Genomic DNA, 16,051 nt, shown 5'->3' with positions numbered 1-16,051 from the left:
GGGTGGGGTACAGGGGAGGACTGAGGCTGCGCGCTCCACTCGACCTCCTCCGCGCTGCGCTCGCACCCACCCGTGAGGGGGGCCGAGGAACGTACCCTTCCCACCCCTTTAACAGGGACACTCCCCTTTAAGGCGGGCGCCCGCGCGCACCCGGCCCCGCCCTTCGGGGGCGCGCGCGGCGGCTGCGGCGCCGGCTCCGCCGGGAGCGCACGTGCAGGCGCCGGGCGCAGGAGCGGGAGGCGGGAGCGGGGCCGCGGGAGGAGGGGAGGCGCCGGGGGCGCGCGCGCGCGCTGGGCGCTGCTGGGCTGCGGCGGCGGCGGCGGCGGCGGCGGCGGCGGTGGTGGTTACTATGGCGGAGTCGGCCGGAGCCTCCTCCTTCTTATCCCTTGTCGTCCTCCTGCTCGCCGGCAGCGGCGGGTCCGGGCCCCGGGGAATCCAGGGTGAGTCCCGCGCGGGGGGCGGGGGCCGGGATGGAGAGGGCCGGGCGAGGGCGAGGCCTCGCGCCGCGGCGCCTTGACTACAGCGCGCCCCCTCCCCACGCGCACAATATGGCCGGGCGGGGGGCGCGGAGGAGTCGGGGTGACCCCCAGTGGTTTCTTCTGACCCCTAAGGCTCGGCCACTCAGCCGCTACCCAGCTCACGCCGGGCCCCTGGGGATCCGAGCCCTCTTCCAGGCGGACCTGGATTCACGGAGCTCTCAGGGGTCGCGCTCCTAGCACCCCCATGTTCTATATAGGGGAACGCAGGTTTCCTTCCCCTAAATTTGGAGATCATGTTTCTTTCCCTTTGCTTGTCTAGGGACGGGGGGGGGTCATCATTCCTTCTCTCCAGATGCTCCTAGGGGGACACCTTTTCTCCCGCCAAGATTGTAGGGCCGGGGCGAGTGGATTTTTGCTTCTCCGAGGTATCCTGATGCTGAGAGTCCTTGCGCATCTCAGATGATAGGGGAAGGGGTCTCTAACCTTTCCTTTAGATCCTGCTCTTTGGGCCTCTGTTTTCCTCGATCTCCTTCCTCCCTCATGTTTTGGGGAAGGGAGTCACATTTCCCCTTCGCGCGGTCCCTTGAGTTCAGTGGGGCAAACCCCCCACCTCCAATACACATGCCCCATGGAAGCCCTTTGAAGGAAGTGGGACGAACAGGCTCCCTCAGCCGTTTTGGAGCTTGCCTTTGGAATCTCTCTAACCCTAGGAAACCTAGTTCCGGAATGGTTAATCTGCATTTAGTTGTATTTGCTTTCCATCTCGCCTCCCCCCAGCCTCCCCCCACCTTTCCCCACTCCCCCCACCCCAGGGGACCCATTCAGTTACTCACTTCGGGGATGCCTTTCAGGTGAAATCCTAGAACCTGCCTCCAACCACTAGGATTTAAAGATCCCACCACTGGACTGGCCTCTGGTCAGACTTACTTACCTTCCCACACCATCCCGCTTCCTAGCCCTCCCTCCACCCCCACACACCTCTCTCCTTACAGCCTCCACGGCCTTCTGCTCCCCGATGCCACCCCCTTCCTGCCCACTATAGAGGTGGGTGCCTTCTGTGGGACCCTCAACTGGGTATGTTTGTTTATGAGGCTTTGGAGGGCTGAGAAGAGCTGATGAAAACCTGAAATATTTAATTTAAGAGAGCTGTCTCCAATGTGTTTTGGCATTGGGGTAATAGATGAAGGTTATATTTGGCAATTATATTGAAGTGATTATTGACCCACGGATGGATCTGGGAGAGAGACTATCAGGATTGTATTCACTCGGATGTACAAAGCCTGCTGCTTTGACTTCTCAGCAGCCCCTAGCCTTTCAGCAATGGGAGATCAAGTGTGTGTTCTGTGGCCCTCCTCTCCACTAAAAATAATAATTCTCAGGTGGGTTCAGGCTTCTTTAATAAACCAGACGATCAAGAAAAGACATCATCCCACTTTGGAGTCTCAAAAACAAGTTCATTATCTCCAGCTTTGATATTTGTTCCCAGTGGTGTAGCCTGTGCAAGAGGGGTCTTTGTTCACTAGCTAATGCTTCTGTTAAGCACCTCGTGTGTGTTCTTGGGTCTCGCTGCCCTGTGCACTGGTAATGTGCCTGTGGGTCTGATCAACACAGTGAAGGTGTATGAACACAGCCTAACGTTTGTGGTAACACTGGTTTTTGTAAATAACATTTGCTGGGTCTTATTGTGGGTCATGTTTTTGGAAAGTGTCATGTAATGTTATTTCTCTAATGGGGTAGTCAATAAGGAGACTTGGCCTTCAGGTAGTCATTTGATATGTGTATGAATAATCTTTAAATTCCTTCCATAGGAATTTTTATCCTGTCCGTACTATATCCAAGATTTTTAAACAGCCATTTCTCTGTTGATTTGGTGTCGTGTCTGTGGGGCTTTTCTTGTTGTTGTGTACCTAGTTAAAAATGTTTAATTGATAATCCGACTGATTTTGAATGGGGCAGAGTTCATTTTTTTGTAACCTTCTTAAAACGGATGTTTGTTGGGGTGAGGATGGGTGGTCATAATAGAGAATTAGTTTCTTTTTTTGGTAAATTGGAAGTTAGATTGTGTGTCCAGCAAACATTCTCAAAGGCCTTTAAACTTTTTGGCCAGACACTACAGTTTTTTCCGGGACACATCTAGTTGCCAATAGTGCATGCTACAGAGACCACTGTTGCAAAAGGCTTAAAGTAAAACGTCACTTCTGGGAAAATAAAGGCTGTGGGATAGCAAGAAGTTGATTGCTTTCGTCCTCTGCACTTCCTCTGTCATGCTCCCCTAGGTGGGTTGGAAGAGTGGCGGAGCCAGGCAGCCTGTGATGCCCGGTACTTGGACATGACATGAGTACAGCAAGGGAATAGGTGTTTCTAATAATTAGTGAATTAACCACAACTTTGTAAAAGGCCAGTGATAGGGAGAATGAGTTCCAGGTTTTAAATAGTGTGCAGTTGATAGGTGTACTGTGTTTTAAGGCCTAGCTTTGGAATCTTCACATTAGTATTTAAAAATGTAAAATTGCATTAGTAGCAGTAGAACATGACATTCATTTCTTATGACAAAAGCAACAAGGGAGACATTTGAAGTTCTGATAGGAACATTTTGAATTTCTGTGAGCAGACTAAAAACCTCATTGCAGGCCAAGTCTTAAAATTTTGTTGTGTGGATATGGATTCAAAGTACAGTGAAAGTGAACTCTTGCAATGAAAAAGGGCATCGCAAACTAGTTTTGTCAAAAGAGCTCTTGCAATAATAGATGTGATTAAAATGTAATAAAATGTCCACTCTGGTTAAAGGTTAGAGCCGGGGGTAGGAAGACGCTGGTTTATAGCCCCAGAACTTCGGTTCCTTACAGGTTGTCCTTGAACAATCACTTAACCTTTCTCTGACTACCTCAGTTTTCCCTCTGTAAAGTAGGGAATAGTCTCTGTCGCTCTTATTGGGACATTTGTGAGAATGACTTACTGATAGCCAGTTAGCTGGGAGGTATTTTTAGACATAGTTTCTGACTTCAGCAAATAAGCATTGTTTGGTTACTTTTTATCTTATGGGGCAGAATAACACTCTCAGGATTGATAGAAGCACCACTTGTCACAATGTGGTTGATTTCTTCTTATTTGTGCATTTTTGTAGACTGTCAGATTTCCTCAAGTTAATTTCTGTCTTTTGACAGGCTCTTACATCGTAGACTGGGCAGCATACCTGTGCTAATCAAAGACAGTCTGGAGGGAGTAACCTGTTTTATTGGTTTGGCAATGTTTTAATTCTTACGCAACTCTGGGTATGTTTATGGCTCTATGTAAATGTTACATAAGAACATGGAGGCTGAGAGGTGGCCAGAATGGTGCCTGTGAACACAGGAAGGTTAGACTGAGGACTTCATCCGAAAGGACCTTGGGAACCTACAGTCAGTACAGGAAGAAGCGGTACTTCACTTTCCTCTAAAAACCTTTTTAGATGATTGTGTCTTTCAGGTGGACTGCTGTGTTATAAATAGGTTTATTCTCCACCGGTGAGCTAATTGTAACCTTGCTACCAAAATATGAATCAGAAAATGAGGGGACGTGCTGCTGCTTTCAGCATGTCCTGTTGAAGCTGCTTGTTGCATTTTGGAACATGAGTTGAATTGTGGTGCAGCCTGTTCTCATAATAACTCAGGAGTACAGGGTGTTGAGGTGGAATGGAATTCTCGGTTAATGGCACTTTAGATCTACTTTATTTTTGAAGGTTAAATTAGAATACTGAAGTGGCTTTTGTTTTAATTTTGAAATTCTTATTATTTACTGTTCAGTTTTTGCTTAGAGCAACAGTGAACATTAATTCTGGAATCCCGCCTTTTTGTCTTTAATTCTTGTGTTATTTGTCTGTTATAATAGGGGTTGATGTAAGAGGGTCTTATCTCATTTTTCCTCTCTGTATTTATACAAAGAAAATCCTAGAATCTTCTTTCTCATCAGCCCTGCTGCTGCTACAAGTACTGCAGGCATCCGTAGCCCATCAGTTCCGCCTGGGCTGGGATTGCTGAAAGCTTTTAAGGAATCAGCAGCTCATACCTAACAGTACCCCACAGTCTAACTTGCATTTCTCTCACTCTGTAGGCACTGCCTCCTGGCCAGGTTCAAGTACATGTTCTTGGTTTTTGGGGGCTTCAATTTCTCTTTCACACAGTTAATCCGAGTTTGGGTTCCAGAGGCACCATCTCCACCCATGTCTAGTTGCTCTGCCTGCTTGGCTTCTCCATCATAGATAAATATAACACCACACAAACCCACTCTTGCAGAGTGACTCTTTCTTTCCCTTACTCCGTAGAGCTGCCAGAGTTTAGCTGTGAAGTTTCCATTCCAGGTGATATCACCTGCGCTCTGTGTTTCAGAGACATTGCCACTTCAGGTAGCTCTGCGGTTCTTTTTGGTTTTCTTCTCTCTCCACTTAGCTTAAGCCTGCAGTTGTGTTGTTAAATATTTTGAATTTAACACAGGAAAGTAACTGCCTTTCCCTTTAAAGTATCAATCACTCCTAATATTTACACAATTACATATCGGAGAATTCTTTATTCATTTGGTTGGGTATGTGCTTGGAATAGTTCTTGGCATTGGGAAGTAATAGAGAACAAGATAGACAAAGATCCCTAGATGCCTAACTTTCGTGGAACTTAAAATTGCAGCGGCTTACACTGAAGATAAATAAGTATACACAATTATCAGTCATGAGTGTTATGAAGAAAATAAACCAAGATGATGTGCTAGAGTTTGCCAGGAGCTGCCATTTCGTGCCTCTCTCAACTTCATTGTTTCATCTGTAAAAGGGGGCTAAAAGTCATCTCATTTGTGGCAGTTATGTTCCATAAAGGCACCTTGAACACAGCGAATACTGAACCATTGCTTCTAGGAAAAATACAGGGTTAGGGTCCTGTGAGTTACTGGTCACAACATTTTCATCAACAGATCAGTACATAACCTTGTTTTAGGTGTGTTTCTGTTTAAAGACACCTCGTTTAATATATATTGTTGATTATTTAACATTGAACTCAAGACCAATAGCATTATAATGCATACCTGAACGAAGCTTATCTAACATACAGAGAAATCAGTTTAAAAACCACCAAAAGGCAAAAAGCATGGCACTGAATAAACCATGAAAAGGACACACACGAGAGCTGAAGTAAGAAGGCAGAGTATTGCCTTGTTCTGCCTAAGCTGGAACGTGTGCATTGGGCGATTCAGATTTTCACCACTCTGTATGTCCACAGATGACCGTAAGAGCACGGAGAGTATTGATTTTGGGGTTACAAGTAAATTTTTGCCAAATAGACAGATTCACAAATATGGAATCCGTGAATAATAAGAATCAACCATATTTTGTTAAAGCCGTTCAAATAATTGTGGCAGAGAGAAAATTATATGAAATTCCAAGGACTCCTACTAAATGGTTTCACTGAACCAGAATTTTAATATATACAGTTAGAAATGCCATTTCAAGCCTGTAAATAAACTAAATACATATATTTATAAATATATGTGTGTCTATATGGCAGGGGAGGGAAACACTATTGTAGTGATAAAAAGATTTCTTTAACACATGTTTATTGAGCACCTACCATATGCCAGGCACTATTGTAAGTGCTAGGGATACAACAGTGAAAAAAAAAAAAAGAGACAAAAATGCCTTTCTTCATGAAGCTTTCCTTCTGGCGGGTGATATAGACAATAGGAGATTCTACCAACCATAGCCTAACCATAAACCAAGATTCCTGGCCTTTGTTTGGTATATACACACCTCTTCCAGGTAAACATGAATGTTGGTACTACTGTGAAGGGACTTGTAGAGGTAATTAATTAAGGTCCCAAATTATTTGATCTTCAGATACGGGGAATATCATGGTGGACAGGATCTAATCATGCTAGCCCTTTGAAAGCAGAGGGTTTTCTCAGCTGATTGCAGAAGAGGGCAGAGATGCTCCAGCTGGCTTAGAAGAAAGCACACATCCATGTGTGAACTGCCCATGAGGCCATGTGGTCAGGAACTGCAGGGTGACTAGAACAGTCTCTGGCTGTCAGGAAGGAAATGGGGACCTCAGTCCTTCATCCACAAGGCACTGGGGTTTGTCAACATTGTCAACAACCAGTGAGCTTGAAAGAGGTCCCAGCCTTGGATGAGAAACCAACTCTGGCCTTCTTACCTATAGAAACTGTGAGATAGTAAATAGGTGCTGTTTTCAGTGTGTGTGTGTGTGTGTGTGTGTGTGTGTGTGTGTGTGTGTGTGTGTGTGTGTGTGTGTGTGTGGAGTTGGATGGTGATGTGGCGAGAAGGAAGGCAGGAGAGGAAAATGAGAAATATCCACAGGTAGGCTTGAACGTACTTGAGACCTGGTACTCAGCCATCCCATCAATGGACCTTGTATATGAAAAGTCCTTTGACTAAATGTGATTTTCATCTGTTCGTTACCTTTTCCTAGATACTTGTGTTTGGAGAAGAGAGGAGATTTGGGATGCTTTGGAGATAGTTTTCTTAGATGATCATGGTGTTTGAATTGAGGAAACTGAATTGAAGCATTTTTTTTTTCTTTAGTATTTGTGGCGAACCTGTCTTACCCCAAATCTTTATTTATTATCTTGGTATATGTTTGTATATTACATTCTGCACTTGTAGTAGGTAAGATTCAATCAGATTCAATCAGTGTTCGTTTCTAATATCCAGGACCAAGCCGAATGTTGAAAGGGATACTGAGGAAATAGTCTGTCCTTGCCCTTTAGAAGTTTATACACAAATTGACTTTTCTGCTTGTTGGAGCAACCACAGAACTGCAGAGTTCAAATACTTCTCATTGAATGGGATGACAGTAGTAATGAAAGCTTCTCACTGACTGAATATTTACTGTATATTCAAGCACTGTTACATCATTTACTCTCTACAGGTCTTCTCTGAGGCACTCTTATCCCCGTTTACAAATGAGAAACTGGGGCATACAGAGGTTCAGCAGTAGGCCTGAGGTCTAATTCCAAAGCATGTGCTCTAAATACTGCACTCCACTATATACTATGATGCCTGTTCAAACAATTTCATAACCGGTCTCTGCCTACAGTATCCCACTTTTCCTTCATCCTACTGCTGGATTTAAGTTTGGAAAATACACATTCTGTGCCTGATAGTTCCACCACTTTTGTGCAGCCTCCACAATCAACCCCAGACCCCTTAGCCTGGCATCACAATCTGTCTAATCTGGCCTGGTCTCCTTTATTGCCCCATCTCTGGCTGGAACCTTGGTACTTCTGCATCTGTCCATTCACTGAGGACCTAACATGCCTTGTGCCTTTCTTGGCCTTGGTTTTCTCTTCTTAGCCAAATCCAATGTCCTCTAATGTGGGATCTTCTTTGTCCTTCTGTCTTACCCTCAGTCAGTGATTCCATCCTCTCTCCTTTTCTCCTTGGTTCCTGTTGGTATTGTAGAGGTTCACAATGGTTTATAGTTGTCTGCTTCTTCCATTCTCCCACCCTCTAGCTCCTGAAAATTGGTGCTAGGAACTGACTTATTTTTTATATGGCTTTGTTCTGTCACAGAGTCTTGCATATTTTAAGTACTTAATAACTTCGTTTAATTGCATTGCTTCATTTCTGTCCTCTCAGCAAAATCCAAGGTAAATAATTCCAATTCTGTACTGCTATAATTTTATTATCTCCTGTAGAAATGCTACAGACATTTGTGAGTTACTTGGAACATCATAATCTCTTTTCCTACCTCCTGTCTTCCATCTCTGTTTCTTCTGCCACCCACCCATTTTATTCCAGCCAAATGAACTTTATCTCAACCTCATTAGTTTTATTCTCAGCCCTGGCTGAAATTTTTCTTCTTCACTGTCCCAGTTGCCTGAAACAACCATTCCTGTCCCTCTTCTCACTCAAAAACTGATGTATACTGTCTCCTCTCCACTCACTCATAGTATAGGAAATAGGTCAGGAAGCAAATACTAAATGCCACTGATAAATATCTTCCCCTACCCTAACAAGCCAGATATGTCAGTTTAAATACAATAAAGAAAGAAAACAGAGTGCGTTTACATGTTCATTATAAACTAAGCAAAAGAGAAATATCAAGTTACTAGTAGATAGTCTAAATATGGTGGCCTATTCTGTACACTTAGGTTCATCGGATACATTTTGTCATAGCAATGCCACTCATTCTTACCTTGACATTCTCCTGGGCAGCAGGTGGGCTATTGCTAGATGTTCAGGTATTTATAGTCAGTCATAAATAAGTTACAGTGACAGGTCTCCTTAGCATAAACATCAAACATCTCTTTTGATTGAGAACAAAGCTTTCATTCTCTAGACCTGAGGCTTAGGGGTAAACTTGTTTAAACAGCTCTCTAGGGTTGGGTTTGTCTCCAAGTAGAATGTCAGAAAGGCAGTTTGTAGAATAGATATAGTGTGAAGCTGGCTTTTCTAACACCTTTCTCTTATGCAAACTCCATTCTGAGACCTTTTCCCAGATCAGAATTAAATACCAAGCTTATCAAGTGTCTTATTGTTTAATCTGTGGGTTTTTTCCTTCTTCATACAAGTAACTTCCTTTATTAAGTCAGTTATATTTTTTTCATAAGTGCTTTTTACCAGTACAATTTTGGGGGTTTTTAGGTACCACCAATTACACATGTAAAATTTGACTTTATTATGGTTCTTAGATGGATACTTGAGAGTTTTTGTTTTGATTTGCTCTAATGTCTTCTTGTAATCTAATTTTGATGATTGTGAAAGGTGAGGGTGTAACTTGGGTCTCTTTTACCATTAGCATCTGATTGCTTTACTTTAATGCCACAAGATTTTTCCGCGTAATTTAGTTAGAACTTTGGCTGCTGGTGCAGTGTCAGTTCCCAGGTATTGTACCCCTACACTGCTGTTCTCCCAGGAGAACTAAACCATCACCTGTATTTTGTGAGAGTTTAGTGCCAGACACCTCCAGTTTTTAATCCGATTCAGGATTTTCATAAACATATTGTCAGTTGTCTAGTAATGACTGAATAACTTTTTTTCTTTTTTCTTTCTTTTTAAAGCAGTGGAACCCTTTTAAAAATGAAAGTGTAGAAACGTATAAAGTGGATAAAACCTGAGCCAGTTGGGTGGAGCCCCCTTTCCTCCTCAATTACTAGGCTGAGATTTATTGGTGATTTATTAAGCAGGGCGCTGTTGGCTAGGCACTGTGTTGGACATCAGTGAGAAAAACGGTGAGGAGGAGAACACTGGTTCCCTCCTTGTGGAGTTCACAGGTTCCTGGGACATTTTGGGGGGTCTAAGGCTTGAGGAAGAGCACAATCTGAAGAACACTGTACCTCCAGTTTTTTTCCCTCTTTGTGTTAGGTTTTTGGTGTTTTTGTTTTATAATTGAGATTATAGCATATAAACTGTTTTACAAAGACCTATAGTATTTTTACAAAGATTTATAGTATTTTTACAAAGATTTATGGCATTTTTTAAATTATGGTAAAACACATGTAACAGAAAATTTACCATTTTTCACCATTTTAAAGTGTGCAATTCAGTGGTGTTAAGTACCTTCATAATGTTAAGCAAACTCTCAGTCCAGAACTTCTTTACCCCAGAGGAAACCCAGAAACCCAGTGAAGCAGTCGCTTCTCATCCTGCCCCTCTCCCCAGCCCATGACGACCACTAATTTGCTTTCTGGATATTTACTATAAATGGAACCATACAATATATGGTTTCTTTCACTTAACATAGTGTTTTCACAGTTTATACATAGTGTATGTCAGTAGTTTATTCATTTTGATGGCTGAATAACACTCCATTGTACGGATATACCAAATTTTGTTTATCCATTCATTACTTAACAGATATGCGAGTTTTTTCCACCTTTGACTATTGTGAATAGTGCTGTTATGAATATTAATGTATAAGTTTTTGTCTGAACACTTGTTTTCAGTCTTTTGGATATATACCAGGAGTGGAATTGCTGGTTTATATGATAATTCAATGCTTAACTTACCGAGAAAACATCAAAATGTTTTCCACAGCGATCCTGCCGGCATTGTATGAGGATTCAGTTTCCCTTAGTCTTCACCAACACTTGTTATTTATTTTCTTTTTCATTTTCTGTGGCCTTCCTAGTGGGTGTGAAGCAGTATCTTATTGTGGGTTTTATTTGAATTTGAAACTCATTTGCATTTGAGATGATGATGAACATCTTTTCATGTGCGTGGCCATTTTTTTTTTTTTTTTGGAAAAATGTCTTTTCAGGTTCTTTGGCCATTTTTAAATTTTTTGTTGTCGAGTTGTAAGAGTTCTTTATATATCCTCTATACTAGACTATTAGTAGATAAATGATTTGCAGCTGTTTTCTCTCATTCTGTAGGTTGTCTTTTCACTTTCTTGTATTGTCTTTTGGTGAACAAAAGTTTTTTTTTAATTTTGATGAAGACCAGTTCATCTCTTTTTGTGCTTTTGGTGTGATATCTGTAAGGGACCATTGCCAAATCCAAGGTCGTGAAGATCTACCCCTGTTTTCTTTTTTAAAGTTTTAGAAGTTTTGGAATATAAGTTTGAGCTCTTATAGTTAGGTCTTTGATCCATTTCGTGTTAATTTTTGTATATGATGGGAAGTAAGGGTTCAATTTCATTCTTTTGCCTGTGGATATCCAGTTGCCTGGCACCATTTATTGGAGACCAGTCGTTCTCCCTGAAGGTTCTAGACATTCTTGTTACAAATAAGTTGATCACAGATGTATAGGTTTGTTTCTGGACTCTCAATTCTATTCCATTGATTTATATGGCTATATTTATGCCAGTAGTAAATTTTGAAATTGGGAAGTGTGAGTCTTCCAACTTTGTTTTGTTGTTTTCGAGATCATTTTGGCTATTTGAGGTCACAGAATTATGTAGTGCTGTGGTCTTTGTTCTATCCTAAGGAAGCTGTAGGAGGTTTGGATAAGGTCCAGGGAAGAATAATTAAAATAATCATAGGTTGTAATAGGCTATTCTTATCAGTTTGGCCTGTCTGATGGATGCTGTTATCTGGAAGGACGAGAGCTTAGAGGCAGTTTATGATCAACTTGTAAAATCATGAAGAGTAAGGGCAGCACAGGCTGATTTGGGCACCAAATCTTGGATACTCTAGAACTGGAAGGTGGCCCGGTAAAGTTTGGAAGTGGCAAGTTTACTGTTTCTAAACAGGACAGTGCTTCACACAAGTACTAAATTAATGAAACTTATTATCCCCAAGGAGCAGTTAATATAAGCTAAAAATCGTAAGTGCTGTAGCTTTAAAATGTTTTGGAACGTTCGTGGACTTTTAGCTACCAGGACAAATCTATGTTTTGCAGCATGCCTCTTACCTTGTGAGGTTGGTGCACCACCCTGCACTTTCCCACACCCTTCCCCTGGTGATGTGGTCTAGGGCCTAATGTTGGGCTGTGGTATGAGTCTATCCTATAAGGTGGTTCTTAAGCATTCCCAGTGAGCCACAGCCTTGCCGAGTATACTCCCATCGACTGCCAGTAGGTAAAAGCGGGGACCTAACCAGCACCCTGCCTGGAGTGAAATCGTTTTGCTGAGACCTGGCTATGTTAGTGCCTTCATAACATGCCGCTAGACTGAGTCTGCTGAAGTTAGGACTTGTCAGCCTTCCTGAAAACACAGCCTCTCTCCTGAATCAAATTTGCGTTTACATCCCACCCTCTAATTATATTTTGGAACTATGTTCAAATCCTGCCAAAGTGGTTTTGTCTTTAGTTCAGGTTTGACTAGTTTGTTAATAACAAAGTGCTGCGCTAGTGGGAATTTAGTTCTCACCATTTTTAACTTGCTTGTATGTATAGTGATTTTATTACTCCTCTGTGATTGGTTTTCCTACTTGTGTTGTTTCTACTACATAACTCTCAGGTGTGTATTGTTTATATACACATGTGTGGACTGATTTAACTTGATGAGTCACTATGAAATAGATTATAAAGGGTTGTTATCATTAGTCCACATTTAGCTTTTCAGAGACATCGAAATTAGGTTTGTGATTTAGTGTACTAGTAAATTTATGGTAAATTCAGATTTTTTATAATTTTATTATCACTGATTTTGTTTCAGTGAAAAATGAATATTAATAGAAGACTAGCCATATGTCTATCTTTAAAGTTCAAAGAAAGGTACATACACTTTAAAGCAATTTAAAGCAGAAGTCCCCAGTTTTGGATCAGTGATCCAAACAATGTGAATTTAGAAACAAACTAGATTCAAATTTCAGTCGGAGCATTTTAGAGGTCATCTAGTTCAGTCTCTTCTTTCTGGTTAATCATGAGGAAAATGAGGCTCAGGGAGGTTAAATGACTTGCCCAGAGCTCCGCGACTGGTTACTGGCAGAGCTGAGACCTAGATAGCAACTTTTTGCTGTGGTCTTGCTGTAACTTGCCATTTCCTAATAATTAGTAGTTAAAGAGAGTTGCTAATGAGTGTGTGTGTGAGTTTTACATTGAGAGATTAAAATTTATTGAGCACCTATTTGCTGAGCACTTTTTTTTTTTTTTATTTCATGTAAGTCTTGCATAGTCCTGTGATGTAATTATTAACAGTCCCACTTTACAGATTAGGAAATTGGGTGCAGGAAGTTTCCTAACTTGCTCAAGGTCATGTGATTAATAGTAGAGCTGGTATTTGAGCCTTAGGTCTTTCTGACCTATTCCTGCTGTGATACCCAGCTGTGGCTCTAGTGATAGTAACTGAAACCTTTTCAGGGGTGTAGGCAGTAGTGATGGTTATCTTAAAAATAGATCTATTTCAGACATTTCACTCATTGTAAAATATATAGACTTACACAGATGGGTGCAGAGAGAGTCTTTCTCAGAGTACCCAGAGCACTTAGTGGATGTTCGGCTAATCTTTATACCATTTCTGCAAGATAAATGGTATTTTCTGGTTGGGCAGCTGAGGCCCAGATAAATTCAGGGGCTTGCTCAATTCCTTATCACAAACGCACATGGCCCTGCTCCCAGTTCCGTTCTTAGTCCCGTCTAGCATAGATTTCACCACTTTTGTTCTTTCCTGTCTTACACCAGGATTGTTTAAGTACTTCCCAAAAATAATGAGCCACGTGTGGGTGTGTTCATTCTCCAGAATGAATCACTGTGAAAGGGGCTGTGAACCAATGAAAGGAGAAGAAGTGTCTGGATTCAGACTCCTGGCTCTCCTGCCTGCTAATTGACGGACTCTGAAGTGAGCTTTTTTTCAAAAGGCGGCTGTGGGTCTGGCCTGTGTGTCCCACTGTGCTCAGAATAGCCCTCTTGGAGTTGTTCACTTTCCCTTCTCGCTTCCCAAAATAGACCCAATGCTGTTCTCTTTGCTGGACGTTTTGGTGCATGTATTGAGAGGTGTGTGTTCCATGGGGAGCCCCTTTCGTGCCCAAATGTTCCCACTGACACAAAGGGGAGTGGGCATTAGCATTCCTGAATTAACAGTCAGGGCTTCAGGGCTTTGGAATGAGTGAAAGGGGTTTAGATTAAGTATTTGGAAAGTCGCAGAAGTAACTTTAAGTTACCAAGAGGAATGAAAGAGGGAGCAAGTAAATGAGGAGTTTCCTTATTCTTTTTTGTGTCTACAAGGGTTGAAATTGAAATTGAGGAGAACTTTACTTTTAAAATTCCTTTTATGATTTGGATCCTAGTTCTAAAGGGTACCCGCTTTAAACTTCCTGCCTTTAAAATGTAACACTACCCAAATGCTTCAGCAGGTAGCTGCATGTTTTGTAATTTCTCCCAGAAGAAAGGGATCTGATCAAATACCATGAAAAAAATACTACAAGCCATACAGTGAAGATCTACACTGCCTGTTTACCTGTCAGAGCTGTCTCCTTTGTTTCTTTGTGTGGGAATGGCAAGGGATCATGTCATTTATAGAAAGCTGAAGGAAGGAGGGGTTGGATACTGAGATATTTAGAATCTGTCTTTAGATTTGAAAAGCCAAGAGTTGTCTTCTAGAGTATTGGAGCAAGAGACAAAGATAGACTGTTTGCAGCCTAAAGGGGCGAGTTATGACGGGCTAGTTTTTCATGGAACTGGTCATATATGTCTCTTCTCTAGAGGCCTTAGTTTGAACATATTCCCTCTTGGTATCCAGGTAGCATCCACTTAGTGTCCAACCGAGGACCTGGGTGAGTCCTACCACCTGCATACTGTGATGGACAACTGTTTCATTCAGGGACGTGAGTCCTAACTTAAAGTGTTCTAGAAGCTAAAGCCACACTCCTGCCCATCCAAAGAGGTCAGGGCTAGGTTAGGCTCTTGGGAGACAGTGTTGGGGAGAACCAACTGCTGCTGTCTGTGCTATTCTTGTTAGATTGATAAAGGATTTCAGACTCTGAATTGACTTTCAGAGGTACCAAATTCATTTACAGTGATTTCCTGTCAACAGTGCACACTTATGTATAATACACACCCAGCAAGACTCACTAGTCTCAGAAATGATTGCATATACTACCTATTTGAAAAAAGGAAAAGATTTTATACACACACGCACACCCTTTAAAGTGTTTTCAGAGTCCTTTCAGAGCGGTTTAAATTTATTGAGTACTTTTTATACCTGAGCTCATTTAATCCTCACAGTAATTTATAAGGTAGCCACTAATATTATCTTTGAGTATATTTTTTTGGTCCCTCATGAGAGGAGCACCTACCATGGACTGCAGGAAGAGGGTATTGGGCTAGTCAGGGGAAGCTTTTCAAAGGGAGTGACTTTAAAGCTGAGTTTTAAAGGATTTGTAAGAATTAGTCAGGAAAAAAAGCATTGAAGGAAGAGAATGTGTGAGCATGCTTACTGCCTTCAGGAAACTAGGCATACCTAGTGTTGGAGAAAGGAGCAGGGGGTGATGATGGCACCAAGGAACCCTCGGTAGTTTTGGATGGAGTGTGTGTATTGGAGGTGGAGACCTATATTCTTCAAAGGGCAGGTGCCGTCCTCTCATGCTAAGGCATGTAAATTTAAAGGAAAACCTTTCCCAACCACAAAATAATTTATAATAAGTCTAAGGCAAAGTTCAAAAGGTAGTGTCTCTGTGCCTCATAGGCATAAAGTAGAGCACTTAGAGGAAAATGGTGAGGCTTAGAAAGCCTTGCTTATGAGCTGAATAAACAGGTGAAAAGGCTGTTCCCTCACTGAAGATATCGTTCTGGCCCCATCTTTATAAGAGCTCTTCATTTTGGAACAAGTATGCTAAGGGATTATATTCTAAGTCTGGAAAAGGACCTAGGGTAGGATCTGATCATTGATATCGGTGTCTACTCCCAAATTTCCTGCAGCTCTGCTATGTACGTGCACCAGCTGCCTACAGGCCAACTACACATGTGAAACAGATGGGGCCTGCATGGTTTCTATTTTCAACCTGGATGGGATGGAGCACCATGTGCGCACCTGCATCCCCAAAGTGGAGCTGGTCCCCGCTGGGAAGCCCTTTTACTGCCTGAGCTCTGAGGATCTTCGCAACACCCACTGCTGCTACACTGACTTCTGCAACAAGATTGACCTGAGGGTGCCCAGTGGTGAGTGGACACCCTTGTTGGACTATTGGCTCATCTCGGAGGTAGGGCACCCCTG

The 16,051-nt window shown here is 42.3% G+C and overlaps 1 protein-coding gene across 1 annotated transcript in view; it reads left to right on the top strand.

The window, feature by feature from the left end:
* The first annotated feature begins 311 nt into the window (after nt 1-311).
* The window catches only part of ACVR1B (activin A receptor type 1B), a 32,241-nt gene continuing 16,501 nt past the window's right edge, over nt 312-16,051 (top strand). The window contains exons 1-2 of the mRNA XM_016142656.2: nt 312-440; nt 15,757-15,996. Coding sequence (XP_015998142.2) covers nt 350-440; nt 15,757-15,996 — 331 coding nt within the window. The 5' untranslated portion in view covers nt 312-349. The remainder of the gene's footprint in view (nt 441-15,756; nt 15,997-16,051) is intronic.

This window comes from Rousettus aegyptiacus, unplaced genomic scaffold (assembly GCF_014176215.1).
Source record: "Rousettus aegyptiacus isolate mRouAeg1 unplaced genomic scaffold, mRouAeg1.p scaffold_m13_p_2, whole genome shotgun sequence".
Lineage (NCBI taxonomy): Eukaryota > Metazoa > Chordata > Mammalia > Chiroptera > Pteropodidae > Rousettus > Rousettus aegyptiacus.
This window is presented reverse-complemented; position numbering and strand designations above follow the sequence as displayed.